The sequence below is a fragment of the Macaca thibetana genome, chromosome 11 (assembly GCF_024542745.1).
Source record: "Macaca thibetana thibetana isolate TM-01 chromosome 11, ASM2454274v1, whole genome shotgun sequence".
In the NCBI taxonomy this organism is placed as follows: domain Eukaryota; kingdom Metazoa; phylum Chordata; class Mammalia; order Primates; family Cercopithecidae; genus Macaca; species Macaca thibetana.
In genome coordinates, this window is record NC_065588.1 from 99,537,231 (window position 1) to 99,561,007 (window position 23,777).

The following is a 23,777-nucleotide window of genomic DNA, read 5'->3' on the forward strand; positions in this document are numbered from 1 at the left end:
CTGCTCCAGTATTTTGTATTACAAATCAGCAAATTCAGCACCTCTTTTACATTAAACTTGGTTCCAAGTGTTTCAGGGCCTCAAACTAGTGCCCAGCTTCAGATTTCTAACATTAAACCCTTAATACGACATGAAAAATTCCCCTGGGCACATCAGGAGTAATCAAATTTCATGTAAATTATTAAATTACAGACATTCAATTATGTTTTCCCAATCGCTGTTTAGAAATTCTAAAGGCCCTTAGAAAACATCCTTAAGCTAAAGGCGAAGTTGGCAAGTGAAACCGTTTACCTGCGAAAGCAAAACAAAGAGGGGTCCTCACAATCCCACGAGGCACGTTGCAAAGTGGCACGCGATGTACCCCATCCCTATTGTGAGGCACAAATTCTTTGTAACACTGGGAGACACCGCAGAACAAAAATACTATTAGAGATGCTTCAAAAGGAACATTTTTGGCTGCGCTACGGACTTTTGACATTATTTATTAGGTTCAAAAATGCTTCACAAAAGCCTAACAATGGTTCTGTGGAAACCAGTACATCTGAGGCCCTTTCTGTTGTTCTGAGCAGGCATTGATTTGAAGATGGGCAGCACTCGCCGAACAATTCCCTCGCAGCGGTCAATGTAAGTGAGCATTCACCACCGGCCTAGAAAGGGCCTGTGAACAAACCGTATGGAAACGCCGGGTTGGGCGGGGGGGTGCTGAGGAGCAAACCTTTATTAACCTCTTGGAGGGGAAATGGGTGGAAGCACCAGCCAGCAGAGGAAGGGGCGCTCCTGCCAGATTGCCATGGAGGGAGGTGTCCGCCCGAGGCCTCCTGTCCCGCGGGGGATGAGGATGCTTGGGGAGCATCTCCGGCGCCATGGCAACCGCGCCTCTTCCGACGGGATTTCCGGACGCGCCCAGGAGTCTGCTTTGGATGTCGGGGTGTGCCTGAGAGCCTGCTGGGGCTGCCATCCTCTCCTTCGGCTCCAGCTCTGCGTTACTCGGGCCGGCGCTCTGCAGGGCGCAGGGGGTCTGGCTCCTCCTGCAGAGGCCGATGGCAGTGAAAGGTCTGGCGGTGGAACCTGGAAGGCAAAGCAGGAAAGCAGGACAGAGATGAGGCTCAAGTGTGCGGGACCACACCGCGCCCCCGCGACAACTGGACATCTGAGAAATCGACATTTGTAATGTGCTCAGAGGGGAAAGATAAATAAATAAATAAATAAATAAATAAAACCCTGACATGATCCTCACCTGCCTCCCCATATTTATCTAAGAAAACAAAAATGCTATCTATTCCCTTCCTGTTCTTTGAAACCACCTCCCCAACGCCTCAATATATATATAGCTTTTGCATAATCCTCAGAAAACTTTCTATTTCAAGGAAAACTGTTCAAAACCCCCAAAGAGAGAGACACAGAAGAATCGGTGGCTAAAATAGGGCTCGAACTTCTAAATGAGGGGAAAGTTTGTGCATGGAAAATTGTCAAGTGGAGTTATTAATGGATATGTGAAAGCAAATGTGTCTACAGTCCCTGTAGACTGTCAACTGATGATTTTTTAAAAAAACAAAAGGCTGTTACTTAATTAGTTTTATTGGAAACTTCAAACCAGCTGAAGATTAAAACAAACAGTAAATTAACCTAAGACTGGGTCTACATAACACACACATATCCACTAATACTAATAAGTTTGATTTTTCTCTTTCTTTGCCCAACAAAATAATTTTTCCATACAAAAGATGTGGTTTTCTTACAACATAGCCAAGACTGCTATATGTGTGTGAATATATATATATATTCACATGCATATATTTACCTACATGTTCATATATATATAAACTTCCATATTATCTAATATATTGCATATATAAACTTCAAGATTTATATATAAATACATATATAAATCATGGAGCTTTTACCTGAGAAATTCTGCCCATTGACCTACACAAATTAAAGTCCAATTCTTCAGTAGGGACTTAAGATAATTTATGTGTTTAAATCACTTTCTAGAAGCTTTCAAAAGGTTTTTAATAGCATATAGATGTCTAGAATATTTGGAGCAACTCAGATCATTCCGAAATTCAAAAAATACATAAAAGAATTAAAATGAATAGTACCTTCCTAACAGTGGTTGTCAGTCAGTCTATCTTTATGTAATTCAGTTTAGTTCATTACACTCTGTTCTATGCCTAGTATGTACTGAGTACCTCCCTCTGCACATGTCACATGCCCAAGTCAAACAGTGAAAATTTTTTTGTGAATCTGAATTCTCCAATGCAGGAATCACTTCCTGAAATAAAGGTAGAATGGCATTTTAATATCTCCAAGTAAATGAAAACTTTCAAGCGTGTTGCTTTGTGAACACTAGGTGCTTAATAGCTGTTGATTTGGATTTCTGGCCCTGTCAGATGGACCATTCACTGCCAACAATATTCAGTGCAAGAAGAATCCACTAGAGAACACTGATGTAGCTTTGGAGTTTGGAGCAACAGGGCATGACCTAGACAGGATATGCTTTCCTATGTTTTGAGTCAAAAAAAAAAGATAGAAATGTCTTTCCCTGAAAGCAATTTAGTAACGATACATTTTGCAACAAACTATCTTAAAGGGACAGTGTGGTATAATGAAATAAAGCTCTGGGGTCAGGACTTCATAGATTCCAATCTTGGCACATGACCTGGCCTAAGTCTCTTTGTCCTTACCCGAAATATGGGAGTTATATTACCTACTTCACAGGGTTGCTAGTGAGATTAGGTTTGTTCATTCATTTAATAATATCTGAATGCCCAGTATGTGCTCAGCAGTATTCTAGACCTTGGGGATACAAAGGGAACATGGCAGGCGATAAAAAGTAGGGAGGAGAAGCAGACTAACAAGTAAGTGAATGAATAAATTTTAAGTGCCAGCTGGTAAATAAATCCTATGATGAAAATTAAACTGAGACAGGAATTTGAGAAAGAGCTAAGTAGGTGACATTGCAAGTCAGACTTGAAATGAGAAAGGAAACTAGCTAAGAATTGGAAGAAAGAACCTGACAAAATGTTGAGCATCAAGTACATGGCAAGTGCTCAGTGCTCAAGAGCCACTATAGTCATATTTAGAACCTGGATCTAGAAATACTCTGACCTGGATTCTGCACTAAATCATAGGAAAATAACAGTTTCTATCTCAGAGGAGGGTCATGTGGATCAAAACTGAAGATATACATTCCAATTTCAACATATTGCCTTGTTCATAGTAAGAATTCAAAAGTGTTAGCCAACCAGCATCTTCTGTTTCTCATCACCAGGCCCAGCTCCCAGAAACAAAGGAATCTCTGACATAGCCTTTCTGGAAGAAGGTCTCCCAGCCCCCTGCTTGAGCACTTCCAGCCCATGCAGTATATTCTCTTCTAGTTCAAAGAAAGTTCTCCTTTGTATTGAGTCAAAATCTATCTCTTTTGTCTTCTAGTAAATTTAAACAAACTGTACAAACATGTGGAGGGAACCTACCTCAAAAGGTCCCTATAAAGCAGGGCTGTCCAATCTTTTGGCTTCCCTGGGCCACATAGGAAGAAAAAAAGTGTCTTGTTTTGGGCCATAAATAAAATACACTAACACTGATGATAGCTAATGAGGAAAAAAAAAAAAAAAACAACGCACAAATAATCTCATGTTTTCAGAAAGTTTACGAATTTGTGTTGGGCCACATGCAAAGCCATAGGCCATGAGTCGGACAAGCTTGCTATAAATGAGAAGAGTATGTAACATTAGTCTCATCCCTCTTCTACATGACAGCTCTTGGAATATTTGGAGATCCACATTTTTTTTTCCTTAGATTTTCTCTCCTCCAGTCTGAACATCAGCACCATAAGTACCACGACCATCATCACCACCCCCATTAAGTCCTTACTATGTTCAGGAAATTTTATTTATATAAATCATTTGAAGTAATAATTGTCATTTTTTACAGATGAAAAAACTGGGTTGCAAAAACATTTATGGGACTTGATAATGGTTACAGAGCTGAGATGGGAGAGAGCTGATATTTGAGCACAGTTCTTTCTGGTTCCAAAACTTATCCCTTCTGGGCCATGTCCTTACTTTGAACCATTCCTCCTATATCTTGTGCTATGAATTCACAACTTCCTTGTCTGTAAAATGGGGATAATAGTATGATCTGCCTGAATATTATATTAAGATTTCATAAAATAATATAAAATGCCCAGCACAGTGTCTGGCACATGGTGAAAGCTTAATAAGTGGGGCTGGAATTGTGATGATAATAGCTGTCATTGTCAGGTGCAATAACTGAATCATCAAATTATCTGTCATCGACTCACACCTGTTCTCTCCTCCAATATAGTACTTGGCAACAAGCAGACTTTCATTGAGGACTGGCTACTGTAGTTCTTGTGGTACCTTCTAGAATAGGACTGGCCATGAAATCAATATTTTTTCTGTTTATATTGAAGTTGAAAACAAAATGTGACCAGTTGAAACAAGGAGAATCAGTAACCACAATGTGATACTTACCAGAATTTTTCTTGGGATTGCTCAAGGGCTGGGCCTTAGGTCTTGTGTGTCTATTGATGTGTATGCCCTGAGCCTCCAGGTGAACAGGATTTACTGAGTGTGCCCAACTAGGCTTTTGTACCAGTTGTTCCAAAAATGAACTGTTCCAAGCCTGCTTGGGTGCTCCTCTGGCTCTCTCCTCAGTTTCTCCACTGGCAGTGGAAATCAATGGGGCCTCATCAGTTTCACCAGATGGTGCTGGAGAGGAATGGGCTTCTTCACAGCTTTTTTCATCCAAAGAAGCTGTGCTTACAGAAGACCTGGGGACTATGTACTGGCAAGTACAAAGTAGTCTTTTACACGCCACTGAACTTTGAGTCCTTTCTGGAAACACTGTGAAAGGTAAACACATTCGTTTGAAAAATTCACCAAAAACACCTGCTAAATTAATGGCAGGAAGGATGGAGTCAGGTAATATGTAAACTTATGGTTGCTTGTTTTGTGTTTCTACTCTGAGTAAACAAAAATGACAGACTGGGGTAGCTGAGTAGGAGAAGAAGAGGAGGGGAGGGTCTGGAAAGGGAGGTAGAAGACTGGGGATGTTTGTGCTGAGTTCTGGTTATGTTGAAGGTACTGTGTGAGGGCCCAGACATGTGTGTCACTGAATCCTCACAAGAACCATATCTAGCAGGTAGTATTATTATCTCTCTTGCACAGGTCAGAAAGCTAGTTTTGAGGCTTATGGGTTGAATTGTGTTCACCCCCTCCCCTCCCTGCAAAAGAGGATATATTAAAGTCTTCACCCCCAGCACCTGTGCATGTGACCTTATTTGGAAATAGGTCACCAAATTAAGATGAAGTCATTCTGGATTAGGGTGAGCCATAATCTAATAAGACTGGAGTCCTTATAAGAAAAGGAAACTGAGACACACAAGAGAACGCCATGTGAAGGCAAAGACACAGAGGGAAGACCCAGGTGAAGATGGGGACAGATATTGGAGATATGCTGCTGTAAGCCAAGGAACACCTGGGCTACCAGGAGATGGAAGAAGCCACAAGGAAGATCCTACCCCAGGGGCTTCAGAAAAAGCACAGACCCGTGAACACCTTGATTTCAGACTTGTAGCTTTCCAAACTGAGAGTATACATTTCTGTTGTTTTAAGTCACCAATTTTGTGGTCATTTATGACAGTGGTCCTAAGAAACCAATACAGGCTTACAGCAAGTAGCTTGCTAAAGGTCACACAAATAATTAGCCGAGTTGCAACTTGAATCCAGATCTGTCAACCCCATAGCCCAATATTGACTGCTCAAGCCACTCCTTTTGATGCACTGTCAGAAGGTAAAAACAATCTCAATTGCTTAAAACTGCCTTAGAATATTGTAAAGAGCACAGACAGAAAAGAGCTAAACCACCCACATTGATTCTTATCCAGTAGTTGATGTGGGTTCCTTTACCTAATTCATTTCCATTGGGAAACTGACAGCGTACTGTGTCAACTCAAACCATTCACATCTACATTTCTAACTTCTCAGTAGAAAGTAAATAGGAGAAAAAGTTCCCAACTGTCAAAGATATTAATGAGCAGAGCTGGTGCAATGCCACATTTCCCTGCCACCGGTGATGGTGACCTGGAGGAGATGGAGATAAGACAGTTTAAAGATGTATCTAAGAAGCAAATCTGGCTTCTTAGCCAATTTGGTAGTGGGTTGATTATGGGAGGAAGAGGCACACAGAAAAAGGGAAGAATAATTCCCTAGATTTACAACTAGATGAATGGTAGAGGGGCATGCATGTGTGCGCACATGTGTGTGTAGGTGTGTGCTTGTGTGTGCATGCAAATGTAGGATTGAGATTTGAGTGTTGAGATCTCTTTTGGGGAGAGGGGTGCTGTAAAAGGGATGAAAAGATACAAGATTCATTTGCCTTTTCCTTATTACCCAAGCCAATTCTTTTTGAGATTCTTGCTTCCATGTAAATCAAAACGAATTATGGTTTGTTTCTAAGTTAAGATATTCTTCACAGTGCTCTGAGTGCAAGCTCTGAAGCTTGGTGAGCTGGAGTTGAATCCTGATTCTATGAAATACTAGCTGTGTAGCCTAGAAAAAATTCTCTAGGTTTACTCTGCCTCAGTTTCTCATTCGTAAAATAGGAATGATCATATCTACCACTAAGAATATTATAACTATTAACAGTAGATTAGATAATGCACATAAAGTACTTAGGGTAGTAGTTGGCATTTAGAAAACACTTAACAAATATTTAACATTATATAGTATACTAGAGTTTACATGGAAAAAAATGCTTAATTATAACGACACATAAAATTATACAATTTTGACTTTTAAGAGGCAAAGAATAAAAACTGGAAGAAAATCAAATTAACAGTTGCTTCTCAGAGGTATAATTCAAACTCTGGGTAGCTTCTATGTAATATTCAAATTTTATGCACTGAATATGTTTTATTCTTATAATTCAGAAATCATCTTTAATTAGACAGTGCAGATAAACTTTAGAGAGTCAATGTAGTTTAGCATTCCTTACCTTTATTTAATCAGATGACCTGTCGCCTAACAGTAACATGGAATGAGATCATTCATGGAGGAAGCAGGATAAGGAAGGATAAGTGTTTAGAGCTTTGGGATCTGATTGGGTGAGGTGTTGAGCAGACTTGTCTGGACAAATAAAGGGCAATTTGCAGGAAGGCATTGGGCCTGAGGTAGCATGAACAAATGACCTAGCTTGCTATGATATAAATTGTGTCCCTTAAAAGATACGTTGCGGTCCTAACCTCCTGTAACCTGTAACCTATAACCTTATTTGGAAATCAGGTCTTTGCAAAGATAATTAAGCTAAAATGGTGGTCCTTAATCCAATATGACTGGTGTCCTAATAAGAAAAGAAAACAGAGACACAGCCATGCAGGAAGAATATCATGTGATAAGGAAGGCAGAGATTGGAGGGGTGTACCTACAAGCCAAGGAGCCCCAAGTACCACCAACAACCACCAACACCTAGGAAAGAGGCACTGAAAGGCTTCCTCCTTCAGAATCTCCAGAAAGAGAAGACCCTGCTGATACCTAAATTTGGACTTCTGGTCTCCAGAATTGTGAAAAAATAAATTTATGTTGTTTTAAGCCAGGCGGCTTGTGATGCTTTGTTATAGCAGCCCTAGAAAACTATTACACCTACAATAGCTCCAATTTACACATGTTGTCCCAGAGTACAGTTGACCCTTGAATTGAGCAGGTCCACTTATATGGGAATTTTCTTCTGCTTCTGCTGCCCCTGAGGCAGCAAGACCAACCCCTCCTCTTTTTCCTCCTCCTCAGCCTACTCAACGTGCAGACAAAGTTGAAGACCTTTATGATGATCCACTTCCGCTTAATGAATAGTAAATATATTTTTTACGATTTTCTTAAAAACATTTTCTTTTCTCTAGCTTACTTTATTGTATTATAAGTATATAATACATATAACATACAAAAAATATGGTAATCGACTATTTATGTTATCAATAAGCTTCCAATCAACAGAAGACTACTAGTAGCTAAGTTTTAGGGGAGTCAAAAATTATATGCAGATTTTCAACTGTATGAGGAGTCAACACCTATCCCCTGCCTTGTTCAGGGGTCAACCATAATTATTAATACCAGCCCTTTTCACTAAAAAAAAAAAGAAAAAAAAAGAAAAAAAAAGTGCCCAGATTTGGGGGATAGAAAAGAGGGAAAACCAGGAATTGGTAGGTATGAAATGGGAGCAGGATAAGTTGAGAGTTCTTGAGTTCTACCAAGTAGAAGCAACGGTGCTGGAGTGTAACAACTTGTAGCAAGACATATATTCCCTGCATTCAAGGCACAGTCAAATGGCAAGAAGGGTGTTGGCCATGCCAGCCCTCCTGAGTCACAGTTTTGTCTGAGAGGGGAAACCAAAGCAAACGCCTTCAGTGGCCAGGCGGATGACAGAAATGAAAGAAGGGTCCAAGTGGGGATACCCTGGGGTGGTATGTCCCAGTATAAGGGGCCAGAGACCGTCAGATCCTATCTTTTATTGCCATGAGAGAATGTGGGTCCACTGTAGACAGTTGATATAGTTTGTATATTTGTACCCCACCCAAATCTCATGCTGAATTGCAATCCTCAGTGTTGGAGGTGGGCCCTGGTAGGAGGTGACTGGATAATGGGGACAGATTTCTCATGAATGGTGTAGCACCATCACTCTGGTGCTGTTCTTGTGACAGTGAGTGAGTTATCCTGAGATCTGGTCTTTTAAAAGTGTGTGGCCCCTCCTCCCCTCCTCTCCTACTCTCTTTCTCTCTCTCTCTCTCTCTCCCTCCCCTCTCTCTCTCTCTCTCTCTCTCTCGCTTGCTCCTACTTTTGCCATGGGACTTGCCTATTTCCCCTTCTCAGGAGCCAATTAAATCTCTTTTCTTTGTAAATGACCCAGTCTTAGGTATTTCTTTACAGCAATGCATAATAGTCTTTCCAGATTTTCAGGAAAAGCAGAAATATATATTTTTATGCATGTGAAAACCTCTGAGTTTTAAATGTTGGTAACATTTTGGATTTTTTTAACATAGTGTGAGACACACAAAACACAACTGCTCTTGGAATCATCAGAGGCCACCAATTTGTGTCTTTGGCCTATGCCAGCCTTGTAAAGGCCACACTATCAATTACCTCCTTTCATAGAATCTTCACTCCAGAACATGATTTTATAAATATTCAGCCTTGAACAGTGGGAATGCATTTGCAAACCCTGTGCGCAAGCAGATTTTAGAACTCTAGAAATCTGGTCTACCTCCAAAACGTTAGGCTTTTCATTTTCATTTTAATCGGTTGCCTCATTTCATCTTAAAAAATGTCTACCAGAATTTGAAATGGTAGACAAATTTAGCAGGCTTTCCCAAATGCAGAGAAACATTTAGAATTATTCAAAACAGTAGCACTGGATCTCTTGATCTTAAAGGAAAACAAACAACACTAGAACCAATAGCATTCTATCTGCCCTTGTTCTGCTGTTCAAATATCATGAACAAGATGGAAGGCCTGAGGTACTTTATACACTTTCACATTCCAGGAGTTGTGGTTGAAAGAGACCTTAAAAGTCATCTGAGGCTGAGCCCCCACCAACTTCAATATCCACCTCTGTTTAAATACCTCCAGGGAACTGGATCTTATGACCTGTGCATTAAAGATTTCACTGCTTCTCAGAAGAGAAAGTAACTTTGTATTTGCAATATTAACAGGCATTATGTGTGTGTGTGCGTGTGTGTGTGTATTCCTTATACTTAAGTATAGGGAATAATTATTAAAGCCACCAGGTATGATGTTGAGACAGGTGATGACTGCGCTTATTTATTTAGTTATTCAATCAATATTTATAGCTTCTACCATATACTAGGTACTACCCTAATGATTACTCAGGCCAATAGAAGTGATCATTTTAAGACTAAGTTGATCAGCTGATTTATTGCAAAATGAACTTCAGCAAACCAGAACCTTCTAGTCTCTCAGACCCCTGAATGAATTTTGGATTGCCTCTATGATACAACTACAACTACCAGGTTGCCTAAGTGGCTAGAGCAACCAGTTGTTTTGGCATTAAACAACCAGAAACAGACTGTTGGAAATGGAAAGTCCTTTTGCAATCTCCAATGGCTTTTATTAATAGTATTATTTATAATTTTTCAAATCTACCATTCTAGATAGTGACAACTTGAGCCAAAATCCATAGCCCATGACTTAAAGTCCAGTGCTTTTTGTTACGTGACACATCTCTTGCATCGAATACAGTATTTCTCAATCCTGGCTGCACATCAGACAATACCTGACATGCTTTTAAAAATATAAACATGTGCTCCCATCCTTGACCGATCACTGAGAGTGGGACCCTAGTATCTGTTCATGCTAAGTCTTTCAGCAATGAAAACGTATAATCAGGGCAGGGAGCTACTGATCTCAGTCACTCATCAGAGATTTCAGGGGCTGTTATCATTTTTGTTCAGTCAAACAATCATGAATACACTAGAGCTATAAAATCGGTAAAGTCTTTCTCCTCAGGTATCTTTCTATAGATGGTCCTCATTTCAGAAACCAGCATTATTTGCTCCTTTACAACTTGCATGTTTCTTTAGATTTTGTTTTCATACCAGTAACTCCACTTGAGCCTCACAAAAACTCTCTGGCTTACTCATGTTACTGAGGAGGAAACAGATTCAAAGAGAGGAAGTGTCTTGTTACACCCCCTTCTTAGGCAGTGAAGAAGCTGAGTTTAGGATCCAGGTCTTAAAATTTGGGGATAGCTTTGTTTTCTACTACACAATCAATGCCAGTAGTGCCAGAGGATATGCGTGACTCCCATGAACTGGGCTTCATGAAGTGAGGTGGATGCAAGTGGTCATGGTGCTAACAGCTAACAAACGCTGGGCACTGACCATTGGCCAGGCCCTGCTCTATTGTCCATGCCTTGGCCCACAGAAAATGCTATGAGCATTATTTCTAACATACAGAAGAAGAAATGATATCTTTAAAAAGTCTAGTACTCTCTACATTGCCCAAAGTTCCAATGAATAAAATGAGAAGGATCAGAGTTTAAACTATCCGCCTCTCGAGGTCCAACATTCTTAACCGTGTCCTCCAGCGTCCTCAGGCTACTGACACAAGGGCACGACTTTCGCAACTACTGATACACTTGGGGTTTTTTTTTTTTGGTGCTTTGGTTGTTAAAAGATTCTTCCGAATATTCAAGTTTTACCAGTTCTTTTAATATGTAAGCATCTCTGTGTCTTATTTTGCAGCACAGGACTTCCATCTGTTGCCAATTTTATTTGAAGTAATATTGTGGCAGATGAGCTCAAGGTACAATAAAATAAAGAATGTATTTTACAGAAACAACTTCTCATTCCCTTTGAGCTGCAAAGCAGTTCAGGATAAATCATGACAAATGCTAATGTATTCATTTTCAGTTTTGATTCAATAGAAAAAGACAAGTATGATAACTTGTATACTTTCAGCCCCTCTGAGATACTAGCGAGGTGATCACTTCACACCCACTTCTTGTAGCCATCTCTTAAAAATAACTTCTATGTGTTCATTTTTCCACTCTGTCTTTTCCTCTGTCTCATGCTTGTAACTCTAGCATGTTCATGTTATGAAAAAACTAATGGCAATTGTCCTAAAAGGAGAAATGAAACAGAGACAATTAATTCCCCAAAGCTCATTTTGCCTTTCTCTCTAGGCACAAATAAGAGTTTGAAGCTAATTGATTTCATCTCCAGCATATCTAAAGTTCAACATAAACCTCAAATAGGTTTTCTATTCGTGCTAAAACTCCAGTGTTAGGCTTTAGAAAGTATTTTTAGACCACATAATGGGGTTTAATGAAGGCTGCCATCTCCTACTCAGCTTTTCAGCTAACTAGGGAGTGAAAGTCATTTTTAAGTTTACAGGGCTGAAGCGAAGGAAGAGTCTGAGATACACCACACCCAAGAGGTGGCAGAGGTTGGAGGCCAAGAGAACAAGCACTGGACCCAGACTGCTCAAGTAAAATCTATGCTTTTCCCCTTCCCGGCTATGTTACCTAGGCCCAGCTAATTAAGTGTTCTCTGCCTCAGTTTTCCCATTCATAAAATAAAAATGATGATAATGTCTATCACACATGATTGGTATACAGATTAAATGAATTAAACTTAACAAGAGTTTGGAGCAGTACCTGGCACATAGGACGTACTCAACAAGTCTTAGCTGTTATTATCGTTGTTGTTGTTACTGAAACTATTCCTTCCTCTCTCCCTCTGTAGCTCCTGAATGACCTCTTCCAGTAGCAAGGACTCAAGTAGAAAATTATATCATTTTCATCCATGCAGGATGTGCCTCATCTTATACATATCTTCATTCAAAAATATTTATTGAATGCCTACTATGTGTCTTGTCCTGTACTTGACCCTGGAGATATGACAGAATAAGGCAAACGTATGCCCTTGTGGGGCTTGCAATCTATAGGGGAAGGTGGCAAAAGCAGGCCACAATTACATGGTTATAAATAGTAGTGAGTGATATTAATGAAAAACAAGGTACTGAGACAGAGAAATATGAGTGGAGATCAGTGAAGATGATATTTAATCTGAGACTAGCCTGAAGGCTGAAAAGGGTTTAGTCACTTCAGGAGTGGAAAAAAAGAGTATCCCAGCCTGACAAAGACAGATGTGTTTTCAGAACTGAGAACAGTCCCGATGGATGGAGGGAAAGGGCAGGAGAGGTGTTGGGAAGTTGCACAACATGCAATAGAAAGCAACCAAGGGTTTTGAGAGCAGAAGCAGGTTAGAAGGCAGTCGGCAGTTGCCCAGTAAAAGGTGATGGCAACTTTGATGTGCCTGGTAGTTTTGTATGGTGAATCCAAATAGTCAAACCAGGATCTGTTTACCTAGAGCGGAAGCCTCTGGAACCGTAAACTGGTAGGAATGTTTAAAAGGTAAATTTGATGAGCTGTAGGAGGCTAGTTATGAGGTAGCTTGAGAATAAAAATCTTCTGGGGACCAGGTTTAGAGAGAACCTATAGTTTAGTGAGTTTTGCCTCAAGGAACTCCACCAGTTTCCCAAGGTGAAAGTCTGAAAAAGATTCCTTCATGGATTTGACAGGAGGAAGAGAAGAGTAATCATTGTGAAACATGGCCAGGGAATTCTTCATAACAAAAGCATATCAGGGCCTTGTTCTAGCTGAGGGAAGGGAATCTTTCCCACTCCAGCCCCCTTTAGCCTTCTTGTCTTACTTATCTAAGAGGGAGAAAAAAATGCTAAGAAACACTTGTGAAGGTCACAGGCACACTTACTAAAAGACTGAGATTTAATCACAAGATTATAGAATCTTTCCCCTCAATCCATACCTTATCATCACACCCACAGGGATTCAGAATAACAGTGGATTACAACTAAATATGTTGCAAGATGCAGCCTTTCTGTGTGAAAGGGTAGTTAGGGAATCTCAAAGTCCAGAAAATAGGAAAAAGAAAGAACACTGGACAAATTTGAAGCCTCTGGCCCCTACAGCTACAACAAACATTAAACACAACCCGACATCTAGCCAGATTAACATAAAACCTCATACTAAAGATTTGTTTATCCCAGTTTCTATTACCTGCTACATCACCCTTGGTTTTCAATAAAAATTATGAGGCATACCAAAAGGCACAAGAAGATACAGGCTACAGCGACAAAGCAAGCATAAGAACCAAATTCAGATATGACACGGATGTTGGAATTTTCAAATAAAGAATTTAAAATAACTACAATTAATATGGGCTCTAACAGAACAAGTAGACAACATAAAAGAACAGATGGCAAGGTAAACAGAATGATGAAAACTCAGAATCAAAAAGAAATGCTATAAATAAAAAACACTGTAACAGAAATAAAAAATGCCTTCGATGGGTTCATCTGTAGATTAGACATGGCCAAAGAATCAGTGAACTTGAAGATAGGTCAATATGAACTTCCCAAACTAAAATGGAAAGAGAAAAAAAAAAAAACCCAAAACAGAACATACAAGAACTGTGGGACAATTTTCGAAGGTGCAGCATATACATAATTGGAATATATGAAGGAGAAACAGAGGAAGAGAATGGAACAGAAAAAAACATATAAAGTAATTATGGCTAAGAACTTCCTAAAATTAATGACAGGCACAAAACAGTAGATCCAGACATCTTAGAGGACATTTAGAAAATTTACAGGAGACATACACCTTATAGAAGAACGAGGATAACAGTTACAGTGAGAGATCTACTGAACCACAAGGTGACTACAGTTAATAACATCATATTGTGTTTCGAACATCGCTAAGAGGGTAAATTCTAAGTGGTTTCACCACAAAAAATGATAAGTATGTAAAATAATACACAAGTTAATTAACTTGATTGGGCCATTCCACAGGTATATATATTTCAAAACATCACACTTCACACTATAGATACACACACACACACCCCGACAAAATGTTTTTATAAATATACACACACATGCACTGATGCAGTATATATATATACACATACACACACAGTACTGATACAGTATATACATATATATACACATATAGTACTGTGTATATGTGTGTATATATATATACTGATACCTATATATATACTGATATAAATAGCATATATACACATACACTATTTTTATTTGTCAATTTAAAATTTAATTAAAAACAGATTACAGTAGACTTCTCATCAGAAATCATGAAAGCAAGAAAATAGTGGAATCAAATATTTAAACTATTGAAAAAACAGAAAACATCAACCCAGAATTCTATATCCAGTAAAATTATCCTTCAGCACTAAAGAAAAACTAAGACTGTTTTAGATACACACAAAAATGAGAAATTCATTGCCAGCCTACTTGCCCACAGGAGAGGATAAAAGAAGTTTTTCAGGAAAAGGGAAAATAACATAGATCATAAACTCATCTAAACAAAAAAGAAAGGACTTGGAGAAGGAATAAATAATATGAAATCTTTTTTTGTCTCCTTCTTGATTGATCTGAAAGGTAACTGCTCCTCAAGAGCTTACTGCCTTTTTCATTCCAAAAAAGCCCCCTGTGACCTCCATCATGTCTCCTTTTCCTGCTTTATTTTTATTTGATTAACCATATACCATAAGTGTAACTGTTCACAAGTTTAATGTTCATTTCCCTCACTAGAATGTAAGCACCATGAGGGTAAGTACCAGCTCTGAGCCATATCACAAGCACTTGGCACATAGTAAATTCTCAAAAACTTATACTGGAAAAAAAAAAAAACAGCAAATGAATGAATCCCTCATCTCTCCAGTGAATGCTCTTCAGTATTATAGTGTCACCCTTCTCCATGTTGCCACATCATCTCCGTCCTCTTCGGCAGAGTTCCCTGGGGATAACCACTTCACTTCTCTTTCCTCAGAGATTAGTCCACATTGCTCAGTTTATCATAGTCACTCGTTCCAGCTCTAGTCACCACAGTGGCTTGCCCCCATCAAAGGTGGCAAACAAGTTTTGTCTCAAACACCAGTCCTCCAAAATTGGTTGTGGCACCAATTTTTCAAGAAGCATTTTAGGGCTGTGTCTTGGTTCATGGAGCAATTACCGATGTCTGCCATTGATGTGGGAAAGTAAAGTTGCTACAAGAGGAACAGGCATTTTTCATAGCTCAGGTACTCTGCTAAGTATAAATGTGCCTTTTTCTTCTTCTGAGAAAAGTATGTTCTTTCTCCAAACATCACTCAACCACTCCCTCTCTCCTAGTAAAGGGACACATGGGTCAGCCTCTCATCGTGCAACAGAAGATGACTGCAGAGTATTCAGATGTAGTTCATCCTCCTCCCACGATATCACCTCTTCCCTATGACATCATCAGCCTTATTCAGTTGCATGTAAATCACAGAAAATCTCCAGCCTAGGGACATAGATTTATATTGGAATGTTTTATTTTTAAATGTCTGGGCTAGACTACAAACTGTTTCAAACATGAGATATAATTTTAAAAACACTGATCTGAGAGCCAGAGCATTTGGTTCTCGTTGATACATTGATTCATTGAATGAATGTCTCTAGGCCTTGGTTTCCCCATCTACAGAAAAATAAAAATGATTTCCAAAGTCTTCTCCAATTTTAATAAGCCTATGAGTTTCTGAGTACTTTTTTTTAACTACACTGAGCATTTTTTTCTTTAATGAACTTCATTTATTTATTTTTTGAAACACTATGTTGCCACATGAAATTGTTATTTTGTAGGTCAAAAATGGTCAAATATAGGCCATTTCACACATTACAACTTAATATCATATGTACAAAAGGGTATACATATACACATGTTAATATATACATAAAGAAAATAAATAGCCCCAGACTCACCCAATTTCATTATATGAGTATCCACAATGTATTTGTCCATTCTCTTACTGACAGACATAGGGGTGAAGCCCAGTCTTATGTTGTTTTTGTTTTAATGTTACCAACATGCTGGGCACAGTGGCTCACATCTATAATCTCAGCACTTTGGGAGGTCAAGGTGGGTACACTGCTTGAGCCCAGGAGTCTGAGGCCAGCCTGCGCAACATGGCGAAACCCAGTCTCTACAAAAATTACGAAAAACTAGCCAGGTGTGGTGACATGTGCCTGTAGTCCTAGCTACTCCAGAGGTTGAGGTAGGAGGATTGCTTGAGCATGGGAGGCAGAGGTTGCAGTGAGATCACACCACTGCACTCCAGCCTGGGCAACACAGCAAGACTCCATCTCAAAAAAAAAAAAAAAAAGTATTACAAACAAGGCTTCTATGAACACCCTTGTATATGTCTTCTTGTGCATGTGCCCTAGTTTCTCTAGGAGTGCCAAGTCATGGGATGTGCATATCTTCAAACTTATTGTAGAATACCCATTGTTTTCCAAAAATGTTTATACCAATTTACACTCCTACAGTGAATGCAGTTTTCTGTTGTTCCATATCCTTGCCAACACTTGCTATTACCTGAATTGTTTTTTGAATTTTTGCCTGTCCGGTAGAAAATGGCACTGCATTGTGGTTTTAATACGTATTTTCCTAACAAAGAATGAACTTGAGCATCTCTCCTCCCACTAAATCTTTCATCTGAATTGCTTACAAACTGCATAATTGTGGGCTGAGTTTCAGTCCCTTTCCTTTCTCCTGCCCCGTGTATTCTAACCAGCTGGTGAATAGTGACATAGCCCTGGAGGACACAGTGGGGAGCTCTTGGAGAATCCACAATGTCAATAATCTGCCTCTAAATGAATAACCAGGATTTGACCTTCAGGAATTGTACTCACACAATTCAACTGCCATGTCCCAGTGTAATATTTCACATCGTGCTAAAACTCTGGTGAAGCACTATTTTGCATGCAATTAAGTAGCTGAATGATTCTTTCATCTAAATGATTAACTTATGTCAACCACAGTTTGCTAGAGACACAAAAGGCTTGTGCTACCTGCCTACATTATTAGCCCAGACAACACCTTAGCTTTCTTATATGAGGCTGTTTCCAAGTCTTTCATTCTCCCCACTTGAGAACATACATTTTCTCACTGACTCTTTTAAAACATGACATTAAGATGGGAAAAGGGCTGATATTAAAATTCGAAGGGGTGTACATGTGAACCTTTTAAATCACATCATTCAACAGCACATATTCAGGAAACCAACCCTTCACTGTGTTTATTCTTTAAGAAAAAAAGCTAAAATGTTTTCCCCTCATGCTAGAGAATTCAACAGGAATGATGAGCTTTCTTAAATGAACCTATGGATAAATAATTCTGATGAATAAAATTAAGCAGAAGAGTGGGAAAAGAGTCACACAGGGAGTCAGAAACAATTGAAAAATAAATCCAGGCTACCTTCAACCCTAGTCTTTGCTGAAGGGATCACCAGAGATCTACGTAGATATTATTTTGAAATTTAGAGCTTCAACTTGTATGAACAAGAATACCCATGCTGAGTTTTTGCATGCCCCTGTGAAACAGCAAAAGAACCCACAGACCCTATTCTTGCATTAAAGCAACACACCGTGGAAAGCCTGAAAATAAACCATCTATGCTTGATTAATTAGGTTTGTAAGTATTGTTTCAGAACCAAACAATATTTCTAAAGATTTCAATAGTTCAAAGATTGCCCTATGGCCGTCTGGCCAATACATCTTCTAACACACGCGGTTTACAAGCATTTTTCTTCCCAATATGTTGTCTTTGGTTGGTGCGACATTGTTTGAGTGCAGGGCTATTTGGGTCATAGTGGTTTTCTCCTCCGCACAGCAGTGGTGCTGAGCACAGCACTTTGACCATACATCTTCCATGTCATTTCCATCAAAGGCACATGATACTTCCTGGTGACCAATCAGGAGTGGTCCAGCATCCTAACAGAGGGCATATTGGCAAACCAAGCTTCCTTAATGACAGCCATTGTTCAAGGCCAACAAAAGGGAGGTCCTGAATATTAACATGTGGCCTTGTGTAAAGGTCACTGGTATGGCACATCCATCATATTTCACAACCGAGAAAGAAAACGTTATAAGTTCTGTCAGAACCTACTGCTGTCCACATAAATGTATTAGGCTGACAGGTGACTCCAACAAGGAAGATGATCTTGAGTGATGACATCCTCTTTCAACAAACATCCTTTCACTTCTTTGAAGCAGCAGCAGACATTATGGTGAGAGATAATGGTTAAGGAATATACCTCAAGGCCACAGGGGGTTAGAATAACCAGGCAACCCAATTGAAATATTAACTTAATAACATGTAATCATTACGCCAAATGGTATCTCCTTCTAACAGGCATAATTTCCCACACTGAGAAGAGAAATCACATATTTTAACACTTCAGAGTCTTCAAGCATCTTCTTAATAGTAAAGACCAGTAAATCCATGAAATTTCTACCAGTAAGAATTACACTGTTGATACAGTTAGTAAAAGGGAACTTACTCAAAGGCCTGAGTTTACTGACAATGCCTCGTTTGGTTAAATCTTATGCAAAACAAACTATAATGATAGAACTGAATGGAGCTCAATTACATCACATGATTTCAATACTAAACCTAACAGCAAATAGCAAGCTTTCTTCACTGACAACTGTGCTTAGAGATAGCTCTATGTTCAGTATTAGAGATATGGGGTTCTGGTTATTAAATATCATGTTTTTTAAAAGTTGAACTTTATTTCTAGTTAAGAGATTTGGAAAAAAAATAAACAAGGAAAAGATTAGTGAATAAGCATGTATCTAATCTGCTGCTTATGCTCACAACAATCTCCCTGTCTTCTGAATGACTCCAGTTATTTCTTGCTGTATCCTCACTGGACACATTGTAACTGAACGTCTTAGGTGAGTATACCTTTTTGTTAAAAAAAAAGTTGTAAATTATTAGAGAGAAGAATATGCATCTTTATGCTTTTCTGAATCCAGCCCAGTGCCTAGCATGACACACTCTGTGAGTGTTCTATAGTTGTTAAATAAATGCATTAATACATACAAATAACAATTGTAAGTACTTAAGGAAGTTTTTTTTAAAAAATTTCTGGTTGGCAATGCATTATTAAACTTACATAGTAATTATGTTTTATTCTGTCTTCTCATACACACACACACACACACACACAGACACAGACACACACCTGTCTTTAAGCCAATGATCCTACTACTCTAAGTGGTTTAAATGAGAACTTCCTTACTCTAGAGTCTTCCCTTCTCTGGCTGCAATGGGAAAATCACACAAGGTGATACCCTACCCCCTGTCCACAGTTGATTGGTCAAGGTTGTGCAAGTGACTCATACTTGGACAATTAGACTCCTTTGATTAATTTTTTCCTTAGGGCTTAACAGACCACATCTCAGTTCCTTTCTGGAGGCAGATGCTGGCAGCTATTGAAGGCCATGTTTTCATATTTCACTGTTTTCACTGCAGAGGCTACAGTGAGCAAAAGAAGATGACATGCAGGAAGAATGAGAAGCACAGATGCAGGTCTCAGGACTGCTGAAGATCCTGGCTCAGAGCCTCCCTGAGGCCAACCTCACCCCAAATTCCATGTGCTTTGGATGTATGAGCCACCTCCATTTTTGGCCAGTGTACTTCAGATAGATCTCTGTAATGTCTAATTGAAATAACTTTAACAAAACTAGTTGCTATTATTGTATTTCATTAACTAAAACTGCATTTTTTAAAAACATTTAAACTGGTCTCACCACCACAAATGTCCACATTCATAAGAATGCATTAGGTTCATCTGTTATTTCTCTTAAAAAAATGGAATGTTCATGAAAAAGATACTTCAATAAGTTGTGAAGATTTGTTTTATCCTCATAAATATGGTCAAACTTATTACCATCTCTTAATGAATTCAAAAACCAAAAGTAACAACGACAATGCCCCAGGTAACAATAATGCATAATTGCATATTTCCTACTGGTGATAAAATACTGTTCAGTTCCATTCTATTTGTTCCATTCTGCAGATGATGAAGAAACAGGCTTACAGAAATTAAGGCTGCCCAACTTTTCATTGGTAGAAGCAATCTTCTATGCTGGCTATAAAGTGCCTAGAACCATGTCTAGTGCCCTGTAGATGCATATATATATATATATTTCCATTAGTTTTCCTCCAACTCTTTTTTTACCTCCAAATTCTGGCCTTTTCCTGCTATATCGCTCCTAAATGCTATCAGGGCAACTCCTGAAGCAGACTTCTACAGCCTCCCTTTCTGACTTAGGGCAACCCATGATCCTCTCTGCCTCTGTTTCCCATCAGAAAGAAAGACAGAAATAGTTATTATGCTCATCCAACAAAAAGGAAATTAATGGTTGATTAGATGCCTGTTCAACACAGTGAGGATGAAAACCAGTCTTCATGGTGAATTATTGAACTAAGGGGCCAACTTACAGTGCAGCTATGTCTACACAAAGCCAAACATACAGTCAATTCATCCAAAAAAAACTACAGTTTAGCAACAGGAAAAATGAAATTAGCAGATCAAGACTGTGCAGACAAAATAAAATGAAGAAGTGAATGTCAACACAATAGCACAGTTATAGTCCTGGCAGAGTTTACAAACTTAAAGAAAGGAGTAAGAATGAGACTTCTGGTGCTATCAGAAAAGTAGACGTTCTGTCGAATATGCAAAAGTAGATTCATTTGTGTGAGAGTATACGTTTCCCTCTTTCTTCTGATATTTCTATTTTAGAATTCAAATTTAAAATGAAAATAAGAAAAAAAGAAAGCTAGTATCCAAAGAACTGAGTTACACCCCAGCCCGAGATATTAAAAAGAAACACTCCCTTTGGTAAATCTGGCATATAACATATTATAATGCAGTCATTCAACATGACTTAGTATCATATTTGATGAATTAAATATTACCTTATTTTCTACAGGGCACAAAGTATATTGAGATGTATTTTATCTATAGAGAGTTCTACATAATGAAATTCATTTGGTGTTCACACTGATTTTTCCACATCCTCTTTAATACTGTGGCAAAACAAAATGTGTAATCTTTTTAGGTAGCAGTTGTTGATTATCACTGAAGTGTGTATGTGTCAACCGCGCTTTTAGGAAATGTCATTTTAATGTCCTGTATCATTTTTAGATTTATGTTTTAATCATAAGTACTTGCAATATTATTATGTTGTAACATTTAGAGCCTATAAACTCTAAATAGGCTCTAAAAATGCATTGTTTTCATAACTACTGATTCAGCAGAGTAGAAGAAGAGATAATAACTTATGAGTAATTTATCACTCTATTAAGAATAAACTACAATTAAAATTATAGATCTTAATTAATAACTTATTAAGTCTCCCACTCACCCTAAAAGAATTAGTCCCAAGAGGTAGACAAAGGAAGCATTCTTGAAAACAAATTGGAAAGTATAGTTTTGTGAACTGAGTCCTGAACCCCAGGAATGAACGCTTGCAGCTGCAACATGAACTGTTTTCTGTTACCTTAAATACTACTGGGCCATATGGAGTATTTTTGAGGACCTGCTATTTTAAAATGTTCTGTTCATGTTTTATGCGATTCCATATGTCTCATCCTTACTTCAGAGTTTCTATTCATTTCCATAAAAATAAGATCTTTGTTTTACAAGTGCTCATTTTTCCCTGTCCCCTCATCCCTATTATGGCCACAAACCTCCACTTGGGTTCTCACAGCCACTCTAGGACCAGCTGATTGTGGCAAGACGAATAGAGAATTATCTGGAAGAAGAAACTTCAGTGGCAGATGATCCGAGGGGCTGCAGAGCTCCTGTTTCCCTTGCTCATTGCAATGACCTAGTGTGGAGGGTAATAAACTTGACATTGGTGTTGAACTATTTCAAAATAAATCAAATATTGGCAGAAATCATTGGTGAAACCCTGAAGGAAGTACTGAAGGAAGATATAATTTGGTTAACCAAAAATTAACCAAAATGTACTTTCTGTAAAAGAAAGCTGCCAGTAGTTGGGGTAGACTTCAAGCAATTATCCAAACAAAACGGTTGGAGCCTGTGTTGGCAACTAAGTAGTGTTTGCATAAAGTAGAGGGAGAAGACAAATATGCATGAAAATTAAATTTAGGCCTCTGGGACCACCCTTTTGGGGCCATAGAAGAACTGATTTCATGTTCACAGCTGGAACTGGTGTTGGCAGGCAGGCCTTATTCATGGGCAGAGAGAAGGACTCCCTTTTTGAGGGACGTTCTTGTGGCAAAGCAAGAACAGAAGCACTGAAAGCATCTGATGCTTACAGACCTCAAGCTCTGCGTCCCCACACTGCTCAGATCTGGCATCCAACCACAGAAGTCTCTACCAATAAATAATTATGTGACTCAAAGTGCATGTGCCTGCCCAACTACAGGTTCTCTCTCGCATCATCAGCCTCCCAGACTGCTTTTGACCGCTTTACCATTTAGAGGGTAGCAAGTACGGCTAAGCAAACAGCCAGTATTCTGGATGACAAGAGGGCTGAGTCTTGTAATACTAAGGGTGAAGGTCATGGCATCATGCTGAAGCTGTCTTGGGACAAGGTTGTTTGGATCCTTTAATAACCATAAGTGTGTGCTTTAGCAAGCGTTTGTCAACAGTTCTCTCAGCATGGTTGTCTTGGCATCTGTGGTGGTGGCTTGCAATATTGGCCCCAATTCTTCACCCTTGCTTTGCACTGTGACATTGCCCCATATTAAGATAGAGCTTGTTTTCCTCCTCCTTAATCTGGGCTGGATTTGTGGCTTCTTTTGTCCAATAGAATATGGCAGAAATGATATGGAGGGCTTCCTATGACAACTTAAAGCATGGAGAATGAGCAAAACTTAACCTGATGAATCGGAGAAAAATGAACAATAGCATCCTAAGACAAGAAAGAGTACATTGTACTCAATAATAATAATAATAATATTTATTGGACACTCATGATGTGCCAGGAACAGTTCAAACTATTTTACTTGTATTAATGAATTTAATTTCCTCACAAGAACTTGATGAGGTTATCATTACCGTCAATTTTTTCAAATAAAGAAAACAAGGCCCATGGTGGTTAAGAATCTTGGCTAATGTCTTACTAATTGGCAAAGTCAGGATTCAAACACAAGGCGATTGGGCTTCAGAACCAATATTCTTTCGCCATTATATTATGGGGCTCTTGACAGAATTGGAAGAAGCTCAGCAGGACAAGATCAGCTTGCCAAACGTAAAAGCCAGGACTTCTGCAATAACCTCACAACCAAGGTCCAGTGGCCACTCATAGACTCCTTAGTCTATTCTCCATAGAGCCACCAGGGGGATCCTTTTAAAA

General features: G+C 38.9%; 1 protein-coding gene across 5 annotated transcripts in view; it reads right to left on the reverse strand.

The window, feature by feature from the left end:
- Positions 1 to 466: 466 nt before the first annotated feature.
- The window catches only part of C11H12orf42 (chromosome 11 C12orf42 homolog), a 183,683-nt gene continuing 160,372 nt past the window's right edge, over positions 467 to 23,777 (reverse strand). For 4 of the 5 annotated variants that reach the window (XM_050748481.1, XM_050748482.1, XM_050748485.1 and 1 more), the window contains 2 exons: positions 4,500 to 4,871; positions 467 to 1,068 (listed from right to left, as the gene is read on the reverse strand). In XM_050748481.1, the coding sequence (XP_050604438.1) occupies positions 620 to 1,068; positions 4,500 to 4,871 (821 nt within the window). In that variant the 3' untranslated portion in view covers positions 467 to 619. The remainder of the gene's footprint in view (positions 1,069 to 4,499; positions 4,872 to 23,777) is intronic. The other variant, XM_050748484.1, reaches the window with a different exon arrangement.